The sequence below is a fragment of the Pseudopipra pipra genome, chromosome 19 (assembly GCF_036250125.1).
Source record: "Pseudopipra pipra isolate bDixPip1 chromosome 19, bDixPip1.hap1, whole genome shotgun sequence".
Taxonomy (NCBI): Eukaryota; Metazoa; Chordata; class Aves; order Passeriformes; family Pipridae; genus Pseudopipra; species Pseudopipra pipra.
Window position 1 is genome coordinate 4,078,092 of NC_087567.1, and position 24,102 is coordinate 4,102,193.

Below are 24,102 nucleotides of genomic sequence, written 5' to 3' on the forward strand. Positions count from 1 at the left end.
CCGTCCTTTGCCCTCACTCAAAATGGCGGCGGGCGCGTCCGGCCCTCCCTGAGGCGGGTTCTGTGCGAGGGCGCGGGAGTCGCGGCGGCTGCGGGTCCCTCAGAGCGCGGCCGGAGCCGGGCAGGTACCGCGGGGTCGGGGGTGAGGGCAGGGGGAAGGGGGGCCTCGGTTCGGGGTGCGTGGGGAAATAAAACCCGCGCGTTGGGTGGGTTTGGGCAGCGCTGCTCCCTGTGTGGGGAGGGTCCCCCGTGCCTCCCCCACGCTGTGGGTGGGGGGAGCAGGTGCAGGAGTGGGAGGTAAAGAAAAAATGCGCTCTGTAAAGAAAATTCGCCTGATGCGTGGCCCTGACCTGATGGATATTGGCGGTGAAGCTTTCAAGGTGTTCCTTTCAATGGCTTTTGCTGGCTCGCCCTCAGCCGAGGGCTTGGAGGAAGCATATGAATGTTTATTTTGGTGCTGGAGATCGATTTAATGGCAAACCCAACAAATTCAAGCAAAATTGAGGTTTTGAAATTGAGTTGAAACAGCAGCCCAAAACCACCTCTTTGTCTGTAATCGTAAAATTTTCCTAGTTAAACTTTTGTATTCGCTTAAAGCCACGTTTATGATTTATTTATTAAATGTAAATTTAAGAAGCTGCTTTGGTGCTTTTTATCCCGTGAGGCCCCTCTCTTGCAAACAGCAACCCGTGAGAGACAATTCCATTGATGCTGAGTATCCAACATTAAGCCAAGACTCATTTGCGTGGTTAATGGATATAATTAATGGTTAATGACTTCGCTTAGTGAACATGGGGGGAGAGACCAAAGTTTGCATTAACGCATTTAACTCATAGTTGTGTGAATTATAAGTAGGGTGTCATATTTGTGAAATGCACCCAGATTTCTGCAGTGATCTCTGTGCATTTGATAACCTTTAGATATCTTTTAGGTGGCAGGCAGGAGAAGGCACTGTAAGTGCAGAGGTATTTTCCGGTACATTGAGAGCAACTCACAGGAGTCATTTGAAAATTAAAATTTAATGCTTGACATCCGGAGGAGATGGAGTGTGTCTCATGCATAAGTGGTTTTGGCTCTTTCGGTTTCAGATGCTCTTAGATGTGTTGCTAAGAGATTAAAATCAAAGTCATAGGTGCTTTTTGTTTAACTGAAAGGACTTGGCTAAATCCTCTCCCCTGGTAGCAGAGAATTGCAGGAGTGTCATGTTGCATCCAAGGGCAGCAGGATAACTAAAGGACCGAAAATCATGTACTTTTCTTTTGTAAGAACCTGGATGTGCTTGGGCCTGCTCTCTACATGTTTTTCATGGTTATTCAAGACCTGATGAATGCTGACATTCTTCTGGAAACCTGTTATCATGGGCAGCTAAGGGCAGCTCAGTGCCAACCTCCTGGAACTGGTTCTGTGGGACAGGCTGCCCAGGGAAGTGCTGGAGTCACCATCCCTGGTGGGCATGGTGCTTAGGGACATGGTTTGGTGGTGGACTGGGCAGTGCTGGCTTAATGGTTGGTCATCATGATCTTAAAGGTCTTTTCCAACCTAAATGACTCCCTGATTTTGTTCTGTAAAGAGCAAAAACTTACTTGAAAATGCTGCATGGGATTGCCCAGCTCTTACTGGTTTTAATTAGTACCCACCTTTTTAATCTCTACTGTTAGTTTCTGCCTAGGCTGAAGGCATGGTCTTGTTGAGGAAAGATAAACATACTTGTGGAAGCTCCTTGTTATATTCTTGAGTTGGTTTAGAAGATGGGAATGCCATCTGTGGCATTATGGGACCCTGGCACTGCCTGGCTGTGGCTGTAACCCCTTCCTGGTGTGTCATCAGGGCTGAGAGACCAGATGTCAGAGGTGCAGGAGGCTGCAGTGACCTGCCTCAGCTCCCAGACTAGTCCTTCACACAGCCCTTTCAGCTGACAGGAAAAATGCTGTCCAAGAACTTTCCATTGCTCTCCTTTTATTTGTTTGAGGGGCTGCATGAGTTAGAAACAACATTGTTCCTGGTTCTTGTTTTCCACACTTTTCTTCTGGAATCTGGTTGTGATAGAAAGGAAGAGACTCTTCCACTCAAAATGAGAAGTTTCTCCAAGAGTTCAGATTCCTGTTGATGTTATGCAACTCTCCACGTAACAGTTTTTCTTTGTGGTTGTTTTAAGTATGCATGTTGCTCTTCCTGTGCAAAAACACTGTGTTCTTACCCTGGACATCTTATATAATCTAGATTAAGACTTGTTAAATCTTGAAAAAGTGCTAGGAGGGGAGAGGAGTGGAGTCTTCAATGATTTAAAGTTCTTACTTGTTTGTTTGTTTGTTTGCTTGTTTTGTCCAGTGAGGTTTCATGAGTCACACTGGGCTGTTGGGAGTTTTTGAAGATGTACATGTTGGTTGAAAACCGCACGAGTTCCCTCCTTCATCTGAAGAGGTCACCTGGCATCCGGTCCTGGTCCCTCTGTGTTGGTAAGACCAAGTGTTCCTCTGTTTGTCTCAGAGCTTGCTTTAAGGGAAGAGGGCCATAGAGTAAATTCCTGAAAGAGCCCCTAACAAGAGATGCCTGTCTTCCAGGCATTCTTCTCTCAAGAAGAGGAATGATCGTGCTTTGAACTCTTCCTTTAGCACAACCACTAAACGAGTCTGGTCTCCTCCTCAGCGTGGTGGTTTCACTGTGACACTGCTCCTTTTTCAGCCTGTCATCTGCAGAACCTCAGGAGCTTGTGAACAAAATTTCGAGGGAGTCCTGAAAGAGCAAGAACAGAAAATCAGATGCCATATAGGCATATAAATGGGAAGCTTCTGAAGGGGCTGCATTCTTAGGTCTCATTTTTCAGAAATGGAAAACTGCAGTGTGGCCATGCTGGGGTTGGATCTCGTGTGTGGTTGGTGGTGAACTCTTAACACTGCTGTGTATGAAATGGGAAGTCATACAGGATGTTCTGAAAGGCATCTTTATAAACACTAATATACAGAAAAAATAAACTACTTAGGGCTGTACTGAGAGAGCTGGTGGGGAAAATGTGACATATCCTGCTTTCCAGCTGAGTGACACCACGAGGTTGTCATTGCTTTCAGTGATGTGGAGCCAAGATCTTTGCAGTTGCAGCCTCTGGGGCACGAGGGACCCTTCAGCTGCTTCCCCCTCCCTGGGAGAAAGGAGCTGGCAGCTTCTGACACAGAAGTTGCTGAAGTTTTCATTGCAGAAGTTTTCTTTTGGCTCCACGGGGCACTTAAAGGGACAAATAACGGTTGCAGTGTTTGTGTCAGCAGGCTCCAAGTTGTGCTGTGCTGAGAGGAAGTGTGGTGTAATGGTTACACTGAGTCCCTCTGAGGTTCTGTTCCCAGTTGTGTCACAGCATTTTTATTTCTGACCTTGGTCCATGCACTTTTAGTGCCTTTGCAGAACACAAGATTTTTTTATTCTGGGTTTGGAGAAAAAAAATAACTGACTTTCATACAGTGATTCATGTTGCAATCACAATTGTCCTTTTTTTGAAAAGTTATGTTTTTCATCAGGGAATTTCAGACTTTTTTGTTGTTCTAATTCTCCCCTCTTTCCTCCTAGGTATAGCCTCCATAGGTTTGGCTGCTGCTTATTACAGTGCAGGTAATGCCCTTTAATTTTTTTTGAGGATTGTTTCTTTCCTGTTGATCTGTTTTTCATGCTGATGACTCCTGTGGAGCTTCTGTCAGGCCTTACACAGGCAGTGGAGGTACCTGTCCCACTTCGTGACATGAATATTAAACCCAATAATAATTGTTGCCTGCATGACTTACTGTGCTTTAGTGCTCTATTTCTTACTCAGCCTCCCTTTCCATTTGCAAGAGTATTTTTAATAATGCTATTTAGTACTGTGTGTGATTTGTAAATGTGATTAGCTGGTCCTCACAGCTCTCCTGGGAAGACACACAGCGATTATTTGCCCCCATAATGAAATGATTCCTTTGCCTTTGACTGAAGTGCTCTGTTTCTCTGGAAACTGTCACATCATCACTGGCAGAGATTACTCAGACACCTTCAGAGATCAGACAGCTCCTGCTGCTTCCCCCCCTGCAGCAGAGCAGACTGCACCAAATGCCAGCTCTCCTTCCACCTCTGGGATTTATCCTGGAAGCTGCCCTGTCATTCTCTTGCTGCATCCTGTTAACATCCAATTTTTAAAACTTAATGGTGTGTAGGAATATGCTGCCAATGTAATCCATGTATTGTTAATGAAAGAGCAAAATGGAGTGAAAGCTGCTTGAGCCACCAGCTAAACCAGCCTTGTTTATTTTAAGACATTGCAACAAAGTTTTGTGAAACAATCCTGAGCACAGTTCTACTCTAAAAACCTGAGTAAGCAAATTGCTCAGGCTGCTGTATGTAAACATTTCCAGGACGTAAAATGCAAATGTTTGTTTGTCAGGAGGGCCAACTGCTTCCTTTTATGCAGAAACATGTTTGCTTCAGTGAATTTTTATTGTCCCTTACCCTTGTTCTCTGCAGCACAAATATTTGGTGGTTGACAGCGGGTTGGCAGTTTTGTGAATGCCTTTTAAGATGCCTTTGCTTTTAGAGAAGAGAAAGATGCAATGTTACAACCTTGTCAATAATAACATATGCTTATAATTCTATGTGGTTTGAAGCCCACTGTGAATGAAGTCTCTGAAAAAATGTGAAGAATTTCTCTATTTTCATCCTGAGAGCTGTAAAATAGCTTGTAGTACAACTAAAGGCAAAAAAATGTTCCATCTGAGAAACCTTTTTTTCCTTTTATTGCCTTTAAAGGGAGCATGCTGCTTTTAGAACTGTCTGAATAACAAAGAAGAAGGAAAAAAAAAAAGCTAAATTTGTGTATTTTTTGCATTGTTCAGACAGCTTGGCATGGAAGCTCTTCTATATGGCTGGGTGTTTCTTTGTGGCAGCACAGAACCTGGAGCAGTGGGAGGTAAGATGCTGAACTCAGGAACTGAGGTGGTGGGAGTAAGAAGCAGTTGGCAGATGCTGGTTCCAGCAGCCCCACACACTTGCTCAGTCCAAACAGACCAGTTATGCCTTTGGTTTTGGGGAAACCCTCTGGGGTTGCTATACTGGGACTAGAATTAGGGCAATAATTCTTTGACTATTTAAGCATGAAAACATGAAGCTAAACATGGGTATTTTTAAGGGGAGACTTGCCCCAAAATGTTTTGTGGCCTTATATAAAAGAGGGTGAATGACCAGCACATTCAGCTGCCACAACATGATTTTGTACTTGCCCTTCCAGCTATAGACAGAACATTAAATAGGGGAGCTCTGACCTTCCAGGATGCTCAGCTGTGTTCCTCTGGGACAAGAATGGTGTAAGCTGGTTTATAATCCTGTGGATGCTGATTTGTTGGGAACTGAGAGCAATAAGCCATAATATAGGATTGTCACCTTGCTGAGCTGAGTTGTGTTAGAATGTGCAACTCACACAGGAGACATCCTCTTTTCATGGACTGTCAGGGATGTTTGGGATCTGGTGTAAGCCTGGCCCATAGAGCACAGCACTGGAATGCCAAGTGCAGACACCAGAAGTGAAAATTACAGGAGTTACAAGTTAGTGTTCACATTTGATTCTGGGCAAAGGTTTTATGACACAAGGAATGTGGCAAGAGGGGCAAAGAACCCAGTTTTAACTCCCTCCTAGAAGTAACACAGGAGATATGGTAAAGTCTGTTAAAACCAAGAGCAAGATTGTGATTTTCACAGTCTAATGATAGAGGAATGTCTCTAAACTAGCAGTGTATTTTTCTGTGTTACCAAGTTATTTTCCCACAGAACTATTTTTATTTTACTTTGAAGCATAGCTATTGATGGTGTGTTTAAGAAAATCTTGATTTTCTTTTTCGATTTTACAGGAAGCTGTATTTGATAAGAACAAGGGAACAGTCTGCCTAAAAACATTCAATCTGTACAAAAAAATACTGACCTTGTCCAAAGGAGGCCATGAACAAGGTGAGAAAGCAGCATCTGGTAGAAGATGTGAGCAGCAGAAGAAATGGATATGTGCCCATTTAATGGGTTCTCAGGAGTTCTGTACTCAAATTAAGTTGCATCTGTTGCCAGATCTGCTTTGTTCCCAAGCAGCAGATGTAACAATCTGCCTCTCAGGGCCCAAATGCCTTTTGCATGTGCTGAATGCATCTTGTTAATTATTTAATCCAAGGTAGCTGGGCTTGCACATTGTTTCCCAGAGCAATCTTAGCCATTCCTTTGGGATGCTAATGTGCAGGTTGACCTTTCCCTTGGCTCCCCTGCTTGGCAGGTGGGACTGGTGGAAAAACTGAAATTTTGCATCCAGAACTTGAGATTCTGTAATTTAATCTGCTTTTGGTAGCAGGCAAACATTTAGATCTTTGCAAGCAGAAATGCTGCATCCTGCAGGTATATAATGTGCAATTAAAGCAGCGTATTCAGTGGGCTCAGTTTAATGTGGTACCTGATGTCTTTTGGGCTTCCTGTTGGATTAACAGAACCTGCAGTGTAGTCAGGAGTTCTGTTGCAAACTAAAGTAGGATCCTCTTCCCTGTCAGAGCTTTTATTCAAAGCAACTCTCAATGTGCTTAGAAAACTGGCAACATTTGGAATGTCCTTAGGCTGAAGTGGTTTTTAAGCCATTCATTTTGGAGGTGGAAGATGAGAGATGTGGAGAGAAGGATGTTTAATGTTTCTGAACTTCTCTTTAGGGTGTGTGTATGCATTGGGGAGCTGAGCACATCTCTTCCTGAGAGGTTATTTTGTAATATTTGGTAACATAAATATTTCTCTTGGGTACCATGAACGTGGGGATGCAGGTGCTCTGAGCAGTTAAATATTTCAGTATTTGTTCAGTCTCAGTACGCTCCATACCTGTTTACCTGCTCTGTACAGAAAAATAGTTACAACTGTCATTAAAGTGGGAAACACAGCTAACAAATGCCTGGTCCCCAGTCCCTGGCAGGCTGTAGATCTTGTTCCTCAGGCCTGTACCAGCTGAGATGTGCTGCACTCACCCCCTGGACGTGTTTATTGTGCCTGAGCGGCTCAGCAGCTGTTTGCTGATGCAGGACTGCCCCGGTTGGGTGGGGTCCCAGCAGTGGTGCCCAGAAGCAGAGCCCCTGTCCCCCAGGTCACTCAGTGCTCAGGGTTTCCATCCATGCTGACAGACTGCCCTGTTCTCCACGTGTGTTTGCAGTGGTGGCTCTGCTGAGCGAGATCCGGGACGTGAACGTGGAGGAGGAGCCGGTGCGGTACTTTGGGAAGGGTTACCTGGTGGTGCTGCGCTTTGTCACTGGATTCTCACACCCCCTGACCCAGAGTGCAGTGCTGGGCTGCAGAAGGTGCAGTGGGGACTTGTTAAATTAGAATGAGTAAGGTGGGAAATCCCAATCACATGGGTCAATAAGTGCCGATTATTGAGACTAAGCTCAGTTTTCAGACTTGCTGGTATGACCTCGTGTTACTCAGTTTGGAAACCTTTTAAACCTTAAAGGTTTTCAGTTGTAGATGTTTGGGTAACACCATCTATCAGGGTCATATTTAGATATCTAAGATCCCTTTAGTGCTGCATGTCTGCTGGAGTTACCTTCCTCAGCTGTGCAATGGCAGAGGGGATTAATTCTGTTTTGCAAACATTCAGTGTATTAGTTAACAGGGGATTTGTTTTAAGCATTGATAATAAGGACCCTTGCAGCAGGAACTGGGGAAAGGATTGATTTGTTCTGATGTGGAGCTAATGGCTTGGTGTGGGATGCTGTCAGTCCTGATCTGTATGTCATATAGAGTAGTCCCTCCAAGCAGTTATTCCCAAGATTTAATGTGCTTGTTCTTGTCTTGTCAGCACCACAGTTCCACTAACTCTTCCATTGTTTCTTCTTTTCCACAGTGATGTGGAAGCAGTTGCCAAACTCATTACTAGTTTTCTGGAGCTGCACAGAGTAGAAAGCCCCCAAGATTTCTCTCAGAGCAGCGAAACAGAGGCGAGTGATGCAGATGAACCACAGGATAAATACTAACAGTCATCATGAGCTGAGGCTCTCACACATTTGGAAAACACTCCAATTGTTCTTCAGAAAAAGAAATCCCTCACAACCTTGGCCTGGGCATTTCTCTACAATTTGCAATGAGAGGAATCTGTCTTAATGCACCTCATTCAGTGCTAAACTGCTTCGAGACCCACGTTCCAAGAATTGCTGTTGTAGAGTCCAAAGCAAATTCTGTTTCATTTGCTCTTCTGCCTTAATTCCTGCATGTGGACACTGCTGGCTTTTGAACTTTGTCAGCTCACCAAACTTGTCTAGGAATAATTATTTATTGATGGATTGGTATGAAATAATTGCTTTCCCATTAGTGAAGTGGAGGTGCAGGTGTAAACAGCCTCTTACTGGAAACATCTGCTGCAGGTACAGTACATGAGGTGTAGAAGAGTTGAATTTGTGACTCCTGACGCGACGTTTTGAGGTTTGTCTTGAAATGTTATGACTGAATATATTGCTAAATCCCTTTTAAGCAGCTTAATATATGCAATTAGGTGATGCAGAGTAGTGGCACTTTTATATTCTCTACTACTGACTTGCCATTGGATACCCATGGGAATTTAAGTCTGAGTACCTGTCTTGGAATTCGGAACACCAGGTTGTTTAACCTGTAATGTGGTTTTAACTTCCCTTGGACTGGCTGAGGAGCCATGAATAGCAAAGGGAAGAATGATCATGCTGATGATTCAATGTCTTTGGGATGTTCTAGATTAACCCTGTTCTGCTTCACTTCTGGGCACAGACTGCCCCAGGACAGAATAACTTTTTTTCCTAGACCTCAATGTTTACTATTTTAACTGTGTGTTTAGAAAGGAAGCAAGGACATCTGTTACTTTAGGCAGGGAAAAGTCTGATGTCAAACAACATGGTAGCCTAGAGTTGTTCAGGATTTCCTCACTTGAAATACCCAAGTGCTAAATAATAATTTTTTTTAAGATAGCTGGGGTAGATTCCATGTTTGACTTGTACCATGTTTTACTCCAGGTGTGTGGTGTCCTCTGTTCTGACCAATGATTTCACAAATAGTTAAAATATTAACTTTTCAAGGTATTTTTTGAAGTAAAAGCTACCTCTCTAAGTCAACATATTCTGTCTAGAAGTAAAACTCCATCGTGTCTACATCAATGTCAGTACAAGAACAAAATTGTAAAGAACTGAAAGCTCCTTCAAATATGCTTGTACTGAAGTTCCCTAGGTTTTATTTAGGAATCTTATGGTCTTAAGACCTGAATTAGAAAATACTTACACAGTAACTTCTAGGAAATGTGAACAAGGTACAAGGTAACTTGTTGTTGTCTGCTTTTGGTTGGCCAGCAGCAAATGTCTTCTGGCAGCAGTTCCTTTAGGACTTCAGAGCCTGTGTTTGTGTTTCAAGTTGCTCTACCTCTACAGAGACAAGGCTCTGAAAAGCTTTCAGCAGAAGCCCTGTCCTGTTGTGTGTTCCACAGACCTGGAGCTGAGCACCTGCTGCTCTGACCAAACCCAGGTTGTCCCAGGATTTACCTTCCAGCTGCTCAGCCCTGGGAAGTGGCTGTGAGGCAAAGGCTCAGTGCTGGCAGTGTGAAGGTAATCTCCCTGCACCAGGGAGATGTTTCCTTTAAATAGGAAAAGACCCTTGTAATCACATCAGGTACCAAGGCAGACCTCTGCCAGTACGTGTTTGTAAAGTCCTCTGAGTCAGTGGCATAATCATGTGGTTTTCAGTCCCTACCCCACAGCACTGCAGCTGGGAAGGTGCTGTGTATGAATGTGGGAAAATTAGGCCATTAGCTGAATTTGGCCTTTATTCTGAAGCACAGCTGTAGGTTGAGCATAGTTATCAAACCTGTTTAAATGTTGCAGGGTGTAACCCCTTGGAGAGTTCCTCATTGAAATCCATTGTGATCTATACCCCAAGTGGTGCTCGTTTTAGAGAGAGGAGAATGACATTGGGGATTTGGAGAACTCTTTCTTTCCCGACACTGTAAAGTGAGAATGATGAGTGTTCTCAGGACTTCCAGTAAGAAATACTGAAAAAACCTAGAGTATTTAATGGTACAATGTAGGCACAGCCTGTGGTAACTGCTGCTCTGAGTCAAGGACATGCAGAGCCCATTTGTGGTGTGCACTGCACTTACATTCTGAGCCCATGGAGTGCACCATGGATAAAACAGGAAAAACTACCTGCATTCACTCATAGCTATACTGGGTTCCTTTTGTATTCCCATGAGAGCTGACATTCCATGGAAGGTGTAAACCATGCTGTAGTTTTCCAGTTAAAATCAGCTTTTGAAAGGTACGTCTGCTGGTGTGACCCTGCCCTGCACCCTGTGTCCTGCTTCTGCTGAGCTCTTGTGCATCCAGCTTGCTGTGCATTCCTGGTGCCAGTCATGGATGTCCTTATGGACTATGCAATGTCTCACACAAACACTGAAACAATGTAAGGAAAACTGAGAATCCTCAGAAAGGGGAATGACCTGTAATAAGGTACAACATGGCTTGAAGTACGTCCTGTGGAGTAAGTTGCCTTTTGGGTTGATGTCCAGTGATCAGCTCTTGGAAGGTGCTGTGTGGTGTCCCCCTCAGCCCTCAGTGCCCTGCAGTGGTGGCAGGAGAGGGATGGAGCTGCCATGCACTGTGTGTCTGAGAGGGGTGTTCTGACTCCTCAGCCTCTCAGAGCAGCTGAGCCATTCCCTCTAGTGCCATTTCCATTTGGCACTGGGCAACTCTGCCACTGTACAAACAAGTACAGCTCCAATGGGAACCTGAATTCCATAGTCTGAGCTAAAGGGAAGCCCTGAGGGAATTGTCTCTTACTGTGGGTTCTGCCTGGTGTATTTGGGCACTGCTGTCTGATACACTTGGGAGCTTCTTGTTTCTCTTGGTCCACGTTTGCTTCCTGTCCTCAAAAACTTTCTTTTGTAGCTGGAAGACATCACCACATTTTCATGTTTTGCAGTAACTGTGTGTGTGTAAATTTAACTTGCAAATGGCCTTAAACATGGATTTGGTTCTGCAGTGTCTGTGCACTCCTCAGTGGTGCAGCTTGAACTGTTGAGGACAGCAGGTGCTAACTCAGGACAGGTGCTGTTCTTCCCTCTTTGGACTAGTCCTGTCTCATCCTCCTCTTTTGCCACTTCTTACCATTTTGCCAGAGGCTTTTTTGGATGGTTTTCCTCACTCCTCCTGGGCCCAGCAGTTTGAAAGGCCCAGTAAATGTAGCCTTAGGTGGGCCTGGTGTGAAGTGGCTTGGACTCAAAGAATGATGTGAAAGACTAGTTTTGTTAGGAGATTAGGTACTCCTGGGACAGTGTTACAGGAGATGTAGTTGTCATTTTTGCATATCAGGCCATCTACTGACTTGTGCCTGGACAGCTGTACTTTATAAGACTTAGAAATTATTTAAAACTAGAGCTTAGGTTAGACCTAACACCCTGCCCCATAAACCCAACCCTCTCTGTCATGTCCTTTACCACAACTGTGCTGTAGTGACAAAAGCCAGAGTGCCTGGAGTGCAAGCTGTACAGAGGGAGAACACTGCTTTAGGTAAGGCATAATCCAATATTGGGATATTTCAGTGAAGTCGCGTCAATTGTGCAAGAAAATCAAAGTATTTAAACTGTCTAGTTGATATCTGACTCTTGGGCTGTATTTATGAAGTTACAGATACCAAAAACTCAGCTGGCTTAATAGTAAATAAAGAGTGCTAGTCTGACACTGTCATAGATTGCTGAGGCAAAAATCCTTCTTGAAACTGTTTAGAAATTGCCTTTTTTTTTTACTGTAAAATTGTGAGTAGAATTGCAGCAAGGCCTTGTTATACTGTCTTTTTTTTAAAAAAAAGTCCATTGATAAAATCAACTTTGATAACTTGTTTTGCATCACTGTAGTATTTTGTATTGTTTTTAATTAAAATTATTAAAATATTAATGGCTGTCTAAATTACTACTTGACATGGACCTGCTGGAGGAGTTAATGGGGATCCAGCTCTCCACTGGTGAATATATTTCCATCTTCCCTCCTTTAAACCAAACCAACATGCCACACACACAAAAAAGAAGCACATTTCCACAAACATTTTGAGTATCAAAGGATTTATTCAAGGAAAATAAGTTAAGATCTTGTTTAGTTCAAGGCATGTAACTTTTGTAATTAAGGTCTGCATAGCAATTGCTTGTTTTTAGAATAAAATCTGCATGTGGACCTAATCACTGAGGCTCTCACTGAGAAAGTTAAAGTTTGTCTTATGCTGTACTTGTACTTTCTGAATCTAGAGATTGTTCCAAGAAAATTTCAATACCTGTGCTTCCAAAAAAAAATAAAGGAATAAGTGAAGCACAAGTAAATATTTTGAATATTCATGGTGATGTATTTAACTACCAGACTTCTGAATTATTTCCACTGTGGTGTTTATCTTATTGCTCCAGTTACGTCCACAAAATATATTGCCACACAATATGAAAAGTTTGATATTAAAGCAGAATAAACCAGCATTTTTCCCTCATATTTAGTAACTTTAAGTCATGCCTTAAACTGGGACAAACCTGCAGTTTCAGGTTTTACAGAGCTCAACAGGTGCCTTAGAGAGTGGGATGGTGCTTTTCTGTGGGAATGAGACTAAGCTGAGGTTAACTGATGCTTTGGCAGCCAGTGAAGCAGCCCAATGTTTGTTTGGCAGTTTTCCCTCCAAGTCCAAGGGTCACTATTCCTGGAGCTCCCTCTGGCTCTGGCCTGGGATGGCCCCTGTCCCCTCTGCCTCTGCTGTGACCTGTCAGCACCTGACAGGGCCTTGCTCAGACCTCTGCAAAAGGCTGGATGTTAATCCCTGACCTCAGGCTAATCAAAGCAGGATTTAAGCCCCAGGCTTTTATGTGTTTCAAAGACTGAAAAAATCCAACCCAAAATCTGGAACTGCTCCCTGCTGTGGAAGGACTGGTGATGGAATGGCAGGACACAGCACAGCTGACACATGGAGGAGTGGCAGGACAGAACAAAAGGACCTAAAGCATGGTGTAAGTATCCTAAATATTTCTTTTTATAAAAATTGCAAAGGGTGGACATGTTGGGCACTGACTGGAGTAGAACTTGTAGAACTTTTCCAGGTATTGTTAAGTAAGAAACTCTGTTGCTACAAATACTGAATGTGGAAGAAACTGGTTTTTTCTCCAGTTGTGACTCCTGCATTCTGTTATGCAAGGGCAGCAAACCTGACTTACAGGGCAGGTGAATTAAGGCTCAGTGTGTGTTAAGACAGGGAGATTAAAACAGACTTGAAGTCTATTACACCAGTAAATTCCTTCTTGCCCTCAGGTCACTGTTGTTTAATCACAGTTCAGCTCTCCAGATGACAAACTCCAGCTCAATGACTAGTTGCTGATTTCCACTAGCCATGTTTTCCCATGGAATGAGACAGACTAATTGAAGTGCCCCTAATTTTGTGCTTTTATTGCTTCATCTAAATCATCCACCACTTGCTGCAGCTTCTGCAGGCTGGGGTGGACGTTCTCCTCCATCCACTCCTCTATAGCACACTGGGGGAAAACTTGCTCCATGGCTGCTTGGAGGTCTTGCACCACAGCATTCCACTTGGAGAGGAGACTGAGCAGAAAGGAGAAGGGAGGAACAATGACATTTGCAGGTGAGCTCTGCCTCAGGGGAGGGTTGGCTTACTGGCCTTAGGAAGGGAGTGCTGTCCTTAAAATGACTTAACAGGAAAAGAAGCATCTATTACAAGAGCCCAAAGGACTTGATTTTGTTCAGATGGCAAAAGGTTGATGCTGTTTCTGTTTAAGTACCAATAATCCTGGCACTTTTCTCATGCAATGACTTTTAAAGTACCGAGATGTGAGCTCAGAAAAGCACTATACACATTTTAAGTGTAACTGAAACCTGCTGTGAGACTTGTTGGGAATTTAATTCTGGGTTTTATCAGAAAGAGTAGATGCAGTTGGATATTCACCTTATCACAGCAAAAAAAAAATCAGCATGAACTGGCAAAATGTGTAGGACAAGTTCTGAACAGCACATGGTGACAAGGAGCTGGGAAAAGGGTCTGGATTTATTCTGATCCCTGTCTGGAAGCTGGTCCATGGTGAAATCCTACACCAAGGCCAACAAGTGCAGTGAGGTACACAGGAGTAGACAAGGGAGAGGTTTTTGGAGACCAGTTTTGTACTTGTATTCAAAGAACTTATTCAACAGAAGGCAAGCAAACATAGAACTAGAATCATAGAATGGTTTGAGTTGGAAGGGAACTTTGATCATCTAAATCCAATCCCAACATTTTCTGTTTAAACCCATATTCTGAATACTTGATATTGTTTGATTCCCACTGATGCTTCTGAGATAATTACAGAAAGAGGCAAGGATTCAAAACTTGTAATTGAGTGCCCAAAATCTGACAGACTATTTCTCATGTGATGCAAAACAAGAGGTGTTACCTGACTGCATCTGGCTGGAAGAGGTGCATTATTATAGGATGAATAATCTTCCTTTTCCTGTGGTAGGGGCTGAACCAGCCTGTGACATACCTGAAAATGGATGTTAATAGGAGCAGAGTTTGAAAGGGCAGTGACATCTGTGTTTGTAGGATGACAGGGAGGTAATAAGACTTTAGACTTCAGCAGAGATAATGCTTAAGGAGTAAGTTTATTTAAGTCTGTATATCTTTGGAACTAGCTTGTAAAAGACTGTTCTTGGCAGATGATAAAAACAGATCATCTGCTGCATTTTAAGTTTCATTTCGAGCTCCTTTTTTTGTAACTGCACCATTCAAAAATTTGATTTTAACTTTAAATAGCAGTAAAATGTAACTCAGGAAAGAACCAGATGCTTGAAATAAGGCAGCACATAGTATTTAGGAATTCTGCTGAAATATTTTAAATTTTCAGCTAAATATTATGTTCTGCTGAGGTGCCAATGATGCCTGAAATGCAGAGCCTGATGTTCAAATCACTTTGCTGGAATTGTGCCCCACTTGGAGGTGATGCAGCTCCAACACTGAGGCAGCCAGGCAGGGAATCAACATAAACCTCATTACCTGTTCCTTTCCAGAAGTTCATCCACTGATGACTTGAGGTGGAAGCTCACTTGTGTCACAAGGGTGAGGATGTTGCTCCCAGGAAAGGTGCCCAGACTTGTGCTGGACAAAGAGGATCCATTAGTTTCTGAACTTACCACGAGAAGCACCCGAATTCTCCAGCTGGAATTTTACCTCATGTAAGTATCAATCTCCAGGTTAGACATTCCCAGGAGCTCTTCCACATTTTCTTTAACCTTTTCAGAGTAGCCACCTGGCAGAAGACAGTGGCAATAAGCAAAAGGAGCCTAAGGAACCAGAATGGTCATACAAGAGGGTTTTTCTGGAGTACTCTGCATTGGCTCAGCAGTTCTTCCTGGATGGAGATTTTGTAAAAGGTACAATGAGAACAGAAGAAGGAAAAAAACACTTGTGGGTGGGAAGTGGAGCACGTGGTCTTTCACACAGTGTTCTGGTAAAGCACTTCCCAGCTCTGAGCCTCCCATTCAGGATGCTGAATATTTGTAGTGCCTGAGTTAAAAATCAGTAACCTGTGGGGCTTTATTTTGAAAATAAGAAATGCAGCAAGACAAAAAAAAACCCTTCTGTTGACAACTGCCTGTAAAGAAACCAGAACTACAGGAAGTATTTTACCAGGCAGTGTCCTTCCTGCATCCATTTTAAGAAAATTGATTAGTCAATGCAAGTTTTATACTTAAGCAAGATCTAAATCTAAACTAAATGAATCTAATTTATATATCAGTATTGTTTCAAATCAGTTTAAAAAGCAATTCAGCTTCTTCAATTTATTTTTTAGTATAAACATGAAGTTTTTCATCATTTGTGGGTTAGAACATAAGAAATGATGAGTATCCAATGGCTATTTTTAAATTCTTAGGCCAAGAGGCTTCTCTGCTGCCATACTGCAAACTGTAATTTACTGTTCATAATTCAGACCACGAGCAGATAGTCAAACCACCTCAAAATATAATAAGCCTGTGCCAACCTTAGGGCAAGGGCAGTTCCCTCTTGTGCAAGGCATTAGCTGAGAGAGAATAAAGTTGTCATTGTACCATTCTTTAGTGCCTGCAGACACACAGCCAGGGATGGAATTGCCACTGGGAGAAGCTCACACAAAACAGAGAAGTGATCATACCTAGGTAAAAAAAAATCCATTAATTAGACAGTTTACTGGCAGAACATACTAAATAAATGGGAAGTTTTAATATTTCAATCATTAAAATTAAAGAGCTTTAGAAACATCAGTTTCTGTCTCAGAGAAGGGACCTTCTACCCCTGAAAAACAAAGTATTTCTGTCTTACTTATAAGAACAGATAAAAATGAAATTACTTTCTCAAGGCAAATCAGAGAGAGAAATTGCAATTCAGCTCTCTGGTATTCCCTTAGACCTCCTGACTTGCATAAAAACCTTTTAGTCCTTCTTTATATGAACAAGTTCTTCTCTCTTATGCAACTTCATTCTGTTTGAGTTCACATCAGACATTCAGATACATCCCCCATGCATGAATTATGTTCTCTATAAGCAGTTTAGGTGGCACAAAGTAAATTCAAGCTTTCAAACCCAATCTGCTGGTGGGGGTGTCTCCAACACAATTGCTCCTGCTGGTTAAGTGCTGTACCACCTGAGTGGATCTCTGAGGCTCAGCAGTGACTGGCAGGAAGGATTGCAGGGTTGCAAAACTCCCCAGCCTCCTTGTACCTCCTGGGGAGTTCTGGGGTGGAAGTTTGCCTCTGTGTTATCCCTGGAACCATTCCAAAGGCTGTTCCTCACCTCTGCCAGCCGGTCAGGGCGATACCTTCAAGGACATCAGGGGGGGTCCTGCTGGCCACTTCCAGCCACTCCAGGTGGTTCTTCAGGTGGTGCCCAATCAGTGTGAGGGACTGATTCACTCCTGTGGCTCCTTTAAAGGCACTTGCAAACCACACCTTGGAGAAGCCACATCTCTGATACTTCTCTATGAGCTGCACTGCAATGAGACACAAAGGGACACTCACAGCATCAGCCTTCTCCATTTTCAGCCCTGGCTGAAATGCTGAGAGGAACCAAGGTCCAGTTCCAACAGGCTGATGAGGTCCCAAGGATGGGACATCAGACACCTTCTCTGAGGAGCCTTTTTGGTGGCTGCCCTCCTGTTTTCATGTGCCCAGTTAACTGTATTGCATTCCCTTGGATTGTTACAGTGCTAAAAGAACCCTGGGCATGTAACAAGCCTGCACAACATCTGACAGCTGATTCTTTTTCCAACAAAGAAACATTTTCATGCGTGTTAAATGCCTGACTGGAGCCTTTAGGAGTTTCCCTTTGAATTCTGTAGATGTCTGAAGCCTTGAAGCTTCTTTTGCAGAGCTGCTCAATACAGGGCTATTGGCTCCCACTGGTTTCAGTGTGAGGAGAGTTGATGTAACAGTGCTTGTGAAAAACCTCTCAATGCCCCATCAGTGTTGAAAAGAATTAAGCAGCAGACAATGCAAGTCCTTCATAGGAGAAACATAAATAGTAAAAGAAAATTAGTAATAGCAACTCTTATGTGAAATCAAACGAGCTGTGTTTATGCCATTAAAGCAACAAAAAGCAACTTAACAAAAATAGAATTGCTTGGTGTCCAACTAAGGTATGTTTTAATGACACAGTCTTGCTTTGGCTATTTTGCTTAAACAGCTCTTTGCTTCTACACAGCTCAGCAGAGAAGCACAAACCTTTGCCCTCCACATCCAGGTCGGCTGCATAGTCCCAGATCATGGGCTGCACCAGCTGTGGGACCCCGGAGTCTGGAAGGAACAGAGCTCTCCTAAGTAATGGAAAACAGCCAGGTAAAAGTGAGAACTAAGTACAGATTATTGGTGCAGTAGCACGTGTAAGGTAGCTCTGAAAATGCTGGAACTCCATCTGTGCTCAGACTACTCAAATTTTAGCAGTGGTTTCATATTTTTCAACAGACAAGACTCATGATGTCAAGGTCTTGGAGCTACCCCACAATTCAGTGTCTGAGTCCTCATGGTGTGCACCATGATCACAGAGGTGTTCACAGGGCTGCAGCTTCTCTGTGTGTTTGCACCACTGGGACCAGTTGATATATATATATATATATCAACTCTTCTTGTTTTCATTATTTTCAGTGCCAGCAAATCTGTTTTAACTAGTTGTATAAACCTTTTGGTATGACACAAAACATGCCTCAGCCCATCCCTGGTCACACACCTGCCAGTGTTTGCTCACTCATCCCCCTGAGCATGTCATCCCACACGATGGGAGTCACCCTGGGGTAAGATGAGGCCACACAACTGGCAACTGCCTTTATGTGGGCCAAGCACAGCTTCTCTGGGGTGTTGTCTGGCTGCTGCAGCCACTGCTTGGACTCCTCTCCTTCACCGAGGTAGTAGACCTGAAACATCAGGCAAAGAATCTTGACTGCTTATACAGAAAAAGAAAATGAGTTTGACACAGTATCATTAAGTCACACAATATTCCAAACCTTTTGCCCAGATGGGACACCCTGAGGGGACATATTCAAAAGCACCTCTCAGTGCTGAAGACACTGCAAGCATTTCTATCAGTCTGCAGGAGACTGTGGCCATGACTATGTGTGATCATAAGGGAATTTTCCTATAGAAACTAAAATATTTAAATGCTGTATTTGCCTTTGGAAGGTTTGTTCTTAGGAGCAGCTCTCACCACATTTATTACCTTTAAATCTGGTAATACATCAGGTCCTGAGTTATATAAAACAAGGTTCCTGTCTCAGGGAAGGAGATCATCTGTATGAGTCTAACAGCAACTCGGGGGCATGTCCAAGTGCAGCCCCCCATACTTGGTCCATGCAGAGAGTGGATTCAGGCCTGTTAAGCTGGATATGCATTTAAACTCTTTGCTGGTTTAGAGCAGGTTTTACCCACAACACATTTATTCTACATAAATAGCATTTTGCTTTATAAAAAGTCCCAAGACAAAAAAAAAACCCAACATTTCCCACCCACCACAAAAAGGCTTATTTTGAGTAACTTGGCCAGAACGAAGAGACAACATCTTACATAAAACTCATATCATTTGTAATGAACAGCTCCAATGGATAATCTCACTTTAATCTCACTTTAAATACTCATTTGACCTAAACCCAAGTGCTGAGTTAGATTTAAGAAGCTGCTTTCAATACTTTGATATTACACTCAGACCAATAGAAATGACATCCTGTGCTTCTGGAATTATTTAGTGTCAAAAAGACTTTTCTACACTGGCTTGAGTTGTGTTTTCTGTCCCCAAAATCCCACCCAAACTGAAGTGCAGAGTCACAGAATCACAGAATATTCTGAGTTGGAAGGGACTCATGAGGATCATCGAGTCCAGCTCTTAAGTGAATGGCCCATACAGGGACTCAGCCCTTGCCATCCTCCTCAAAGGAAAAACATTCCAGGCTCAAGAGAAGTCCCACCTCATCACATCCGATGTGGAACCATTCCAGGCCCTCGTGCAGGGCCATGACCTGGTCAATCATGGCCTTGACCAGCGCCAGAGACTCCTCCTTGTGCGGGTTCAGGGCGTTGGGCAGCGCCGGCACCTCCCGCAGGTGAGCGAACTCCCTGTGCTTCAGCACAAACTGCAAGGGAAAGGAGAGCCTGGGGAGCAGCCACAGAACGAGGGCACAGCAGTGTCCCCTGGCACCAGGGCTCTGAGAGCAGGTCCTGCTAAAACTGGGTGTGCCTGTGAATGAACACCAGGGACAGGCTGGGGGGACACGGCTGTGCCCCATGGTGCTGAGGAGTCTCTGGGTGAAGGAAATGGTGCAGTGTGACCCTGATGCCAAATCCTGCAGCTGGCACGCTGGATAATGGGAACATCAGGATTTACATCAGAAATTTCCCAACACAGAATCACATCATAGCTGGAAGGGACCACAGTGGGTCATCTGGTCCCACCTCCCTACTCGAGCAGGGTCATCCCAGAGCACACAGCACAGGACTGTGTGCAGATGGTTTTTGAATATCTCCAGTGAGGGAGACTCCACACCCTCTCTGGTCAATCTGTTCAGTGCTGGGTCACTGCACAGGGAAGAAGTTCTTCCCCATGTTCAGGTGCAGCTTCCTGGGCATTGTTTCCTGCCCATTCCTCTTGTCCCATTGCTGGGCCCCCCGAGCAGAGCCCGGTCCATGCTCTGCCCCCCCCTGCAGACCCTGACACACACTGGGGAGGTCTCCTCTCAGTGTCTCCTCTGGAGGCTGAACAGCCCCAGCTCCCTCAGCTTTCCCTTGTCACAGACATGCTCCATCCCTTCAGCATCTCTGCAGCCTCCCCTGGACCTGCTCCATCTGCTCCGTGTCTCTCTTATCCCGAGGATCCCAGCCCTGGACACAGCACTGCCGATGTGCCTCCCAGGGCTGAGCAGAGGGGGCAGGATCACTCCCTGACCTGCTGGCAGTGCTCCCTAACACACCCCAGGATCCCACTGTCCTCCTTGCCCCCCAGGCAGTGCCGGCTCAGCACACCCGCCCTGCTCCCCCATCCCAGCCCTGCCCCGCTCACCTCCATGTGCCCGAAGCTCTGCACCAGCGGCACCACGTCCAGGCCCTGCGCCCGCGCCCGGCTCAGCACAGCCCGGAGCTCCGCGGGGCTGGGGAGAGACACGTCAGTGCCCCAGGGCACTGGGGGGTACCAGGCAGGTGGTACCTGTGGGTACATGGCTGTACCTGTAGGCGTGCGGTGCCCGCAGCGGCTCCAGCGGCCCCGTATACGGGAAGGTGTCCTCATATTCCAGCAGCAGCCCGGTGGCACCGAGGGCACGGAACAGCGGCAGCACCTGCGGGAGGGAGGGGACAGCGGGGGAGCGGCCGGGCCGGGATGAGTCCCCATCCCCTCCTCAACTCTGCCAAGTATGTTCCCCACCTGTTCCCCTCCCACACCCCTTACCTGCGCCAGGCATGTTCCTCACCTGTGCCTGGTAAATCCGACACCTGCCCCAGGTCCCTCCCTCACCTGTTCCAGGTACGGCGCGCGGGGCGCGGCGCCCTTCAGGTCCAGGTGCACCAGGCGCCGCCGCATGCTCCGGCCTCGATTGCTTTGGGCTGCCGCCGCCGTGCCCCCCACACACTGCCGGCCCCTGTCCCGCCGCCCCGGCCCCGCTGTCCCGGCGCTGCCAGCCCGCGTCCCGCTGTCCCCGTGTCCCGCTGTCCCGGTTTCCCGTTGTCCCGCTGCCGCCCCTCCGCCGCCCCCGGCCCTGGGCCGGATCCTCCCGCCCTGCCGAGCGCGCTCCCCAGGCAGGCCAGGCCAGGGCGAAGCGCGCCGAGCGCATCGCTCGCCGCGGAGGAGGCGCGATGGCCCCGCAGCGCCGGGCGCTGCCCCGCGGCCCCGAGAGCGCCGGGACCGGGCCGGGACCGGCGACGGGAACAGGGACGGGCCGCGGGGGCCGCCGGCACAGCAGGTACCGGCACAGGGGGGCCCTGGCCCGCACCTCCCGCCCGCTGCCCCGGGGGCAGCAGTGCCCAGGCCCGGCCGTGGGACCGCGGCTCCGGGGGAGCTGCGGTGGGAGGCGGGGTGGGATCGCGGGTGTTTGTAAATATATGTGTGTGTGTTTGTGCTCAAAACCAAGGCCGGGCGGGGCTCCCCGGTATGGGCCGGTCCCGCTCGGCCCGTCCGTCGCTCACGGGCCCTGCTGTGCTCCCCCCGCAGCGCCAGGAAGGGCCGCTCCCGGCAGGATCCGCGGGGATGGCGGGCGAAGGCGGCGATCCTGCTCCTCCTCTTCACCGCGGCCGGCGGCGGCCTCCTGCTCTGGAGCCGCCTGCTCGCCCAGGATGGGATCTCCGGGGATGGGACCCTCCAGGATGGGGTCACCGAGGTGCTGGCACATCGCAGCGACAGCCTGCGGGACAAGTTCGTGGAGATCCCCTGCTCGGAGGACTACGACAGCCACAGACGGTTTGAAGGTATTCGGGCAGGCTTGTCCCACGTGGGGTGACTGTTCAGAGGGCCATAACAGCCGAGTCTGTGAAACCAAACTTCTGCTGCAAAACTCCCGTGTTTCCAGCAAACTCCTGGTCACTGAGTGTCGCTTAAAGCCCCAAACGTTCGAGCCCCTTGGGCCAGCCCAGAAGTTGTTCCGAGAGGTTACTCTGTCATTCCTGTGTAATTCTCTTCTGATGCTGCTTTGCTTGGCCTCTGTGAAATAAACCTTTTGCTAAGCCTGCTTCCAATTTCTTTTCATGCTCTGTTGATTCCTGAAGTAGGCTTTGGGAGTGAGTTTGTTGCTGGTCGATACCATACAGGGTATGGAATGGAACTGTTTTTAGGGCATTGTCTGTCACCAACATGTGGTAATTGCACAGGTACCAGTTTGTGACAGCTTGTTTTGAGATGTGCACGTGCTGATATCTTTTGATGCTGCCTACAGAGCACTTCTCTGCCTTTATGTCCTTCAGCTGAGCCTGTTTTTTTGTCAAATTGGGATTTGTTTTCCTTGGCACTTATTTCTTTGGAGGGTTGATATGGGTTCTTCAAGAAAAATGGAAGATTTTCATCTCTGATGAAGAGCTGTCAGGAAGCCACCAGCAAGGAACCTTCCTTATTGGGGGGATTTTTTTTGATAGAGCACCTGAAAACATATGTTCTGTGTTAACTTGGCATAATTACTATGAGGAGAAACTGCTGCTGGCTTTATTTCATATTGCAAGGCCAGAGAAAACTGCAGCTGGTGTTGCCACAGATTTGGTTATGGCTAAAATTCTCTGTGTTCTCTTACTTGGGCTTTTGCTTATCAAAAGAAACCCCCAAAACCAACACAACTCTCATCTTTCCCTTCCCTGGTTTGCAAGAGGAATTCTCTGAGCTGTGGACTTGTGGTCTTGGCCACCCCATCAGTTATTCTTTCTATCTTAAGGAAGGCAGGAACTTCAGGGATAGGAATGAATGTGTTCTCCATTCTTGGGGATGTCCCGTGGAGCATCAGCAAGTGCTGATTGCAGGGTGAGCTGTGACCTCTTGGCTTTATGAGGACGATTGACTTGCTGATCAACCCAGGAGGGACAAAGGGGAGGCACCTTGTGTTTGTATTTTGTTTTTCTAATTAGATGTTTGCTTGCTGCTGTTTCTCAGTGTATGGGATTGATTTGCGTTTTTAGTAGATGTTTTACGTGTGTTGCCCTGTGCGTTCAGAAGGAGATCAGCAGTGTTGGGAACGCGGGAGCAGCTGTTAATTGGTTAATTGAAGGCGTGCTGTGCTAATGAACCCTGCACTTGGCTTTTTCCCCACGCGAGGGGGATGATGAGCTGTGACAGCGCCGAGCTCGCCGTGTTCCCGACAGCGGAGCGAGGCACAAAATGCCAGTTGTGGGCATTGCCAAACTGGATCCAGCCCTGGAGCTTTGGCCACTTCGGAAACAGGTTTCTATCACTCAATAGCTCCTCATTCCCAGCCTTTCCTCTGGCCTGACCCCCACAGCTGCGGGCTCTGTGTCAGAAGGAGGCACATTCCTCTCATCACTTGGTGTCTGATGCTCAGCTGGGAAGTTTCCACAGCTAAGATGAGCTTTTTATTTATGCACCTGCCCCCTGCTTCCAACTGAACTGGTGCAACTGAACTTCCAGTTTGCTTCAAATGATGTGGTAGCTGGTGGCAGAGCAGGTTTTATTTCCATAGCACTGCCTGCCTGTAAACATGCTCCATACAAAATGAAATGTGCTATTTCTCAGAGGCCAAGCACTTCAATTATTGTATTTGCAGAAGGAAGGGTGTTGTGTGAGCAGAGTCTCATCTACATTCTGGAGGCTGTGGCCAGATCTTGGCCATTTCTGCTGCCTTGAGACATGGTTAACTACTTAAAACTACTGTGGCTACTGGTGTGTCTGATGAAACTCCTGTGTGGGAGACAATATTAAGATGCTTTACCAGAGATGAGGTCAGTGGATGTGGAAAGCAGAGAAGCCTGTGGGGAAAGTGGAGGAAAAGGTCTGACACTTAGACTGTTACAGGGATGGCAGCCAATAAAGCTTTGCCTGCTCTTGTCCTGCTTTGAGCTGGATTGTTCCCATGGCAGGGAGGGTGGAACTAAATGATCTTTAAAGTCCCTTCCAACCCAGACCATGGGTTCTGT

The 24,102-nt window shown here is 46.1% G+C and overlaps 3 protein-coding genes across 6 annotated transcripts in view; 2 read left to right on the forward strand and 1 right to left on the reverse strand.

Moving 5' to 3' along the window:
- Positions 1-4: 4 nt before the first annotated feature.
- On the forward strand, positions 5-11,917 carry LOC135424467 (cytochrome b-245 chaperone 1). 2 transcript variants are annotated; one of them, XM_064675712.1, is made up of 7 exons: positions 5-141; positions 2,328-2,455; positions 3,555-3,596; positions 4,844-4,917; positions 5,852-5,948; positions 7,168-7,312; positions 7,858-11,917. In XM_064675712.1, the coding sequence occupies exons 2-7, from the start codon at positions 2,371-2,373 to the stop codon at positions 7,985-7,987; spliced, it is 573 nt and encodes a 190-aa protein (XP_064531782.1). In that variant the 5' UTR covers positions 5-141; positions 2,328-2,370; the 3' UTR covers positions 7,988-11,917. The 2 variants fall into 2 exon arrangements, with proteins under 2 accessions (XP_064531782.1, XP_064531781.1); XM_064675711.1 differs by having other exon boundaries at positions 5-124.
- A 147-nt stretch (positions 11,918-12,064) lies between these two features.
- Positions 12,065-21,308, reverse strand: HEXD (hexosaminidase D). 2 transcript variants are annotated; one of them, XM_064675691.1, is made up of 12 exons: positions 20,949-21,308; positions 20,707-20,816; positions 20,543-20,630; positions 19,455-19,619; positions 18,227-18,410; positions 17,725-17,796; positions 16,799-16,994; positions 16,079-16,161; positions 15,201-15,279; positions 15,027-15,128; positions 14,428-14,517; positions 12,065-13,585 (listed from the first exon to the last, which is right to left on the reverse strand). In XM_064675691.1, the coding sequence occupies exons 1-12, from the start codon at positions 21,306-21,308 to the stop codon at positions 13,417-13,419; spliced, it is 1,698 nt and encodes a 565-aa protein (XP_064531761.1). In that variant the 3' UTR covers positions 12,065-13,416. The 2 variants fall into 2 exon arrangements, with proteins under 2 accessions (XP_064531761.1, XP_064531763.1); XM_064675693.1 differs by having other exon boundaries at positions 20,993-21,278.
- The window catches only part of OGFOD3 (2-oxoglutarate and iron dependent oxygenase domain containing 3), a 42,753-nt gene continuing 39,935 nt past the window's right edge, over positions 21,285-24,102 (forward strand). Inside the window, exons 1-2 of one of the 2 annotated variants that reach the window (XM_064675707.1) lie at positions 21,285-21,437; positions 21,686-21,939. In XM_064675707.1, the coding sequence (XP_064531777.1) occupies positions 21,331-21,437; positions 21,686-21,939 (361 nt within the window). In that variant the 5' untranslated portion in view covers positions 21,285-21,330. The remainder of the gene's footprint in view (positions 21,438-21,685; positions 21,940-24,102) is intronic. The other variant, XM_064675706.1, reaches the window with a different exon arrangement.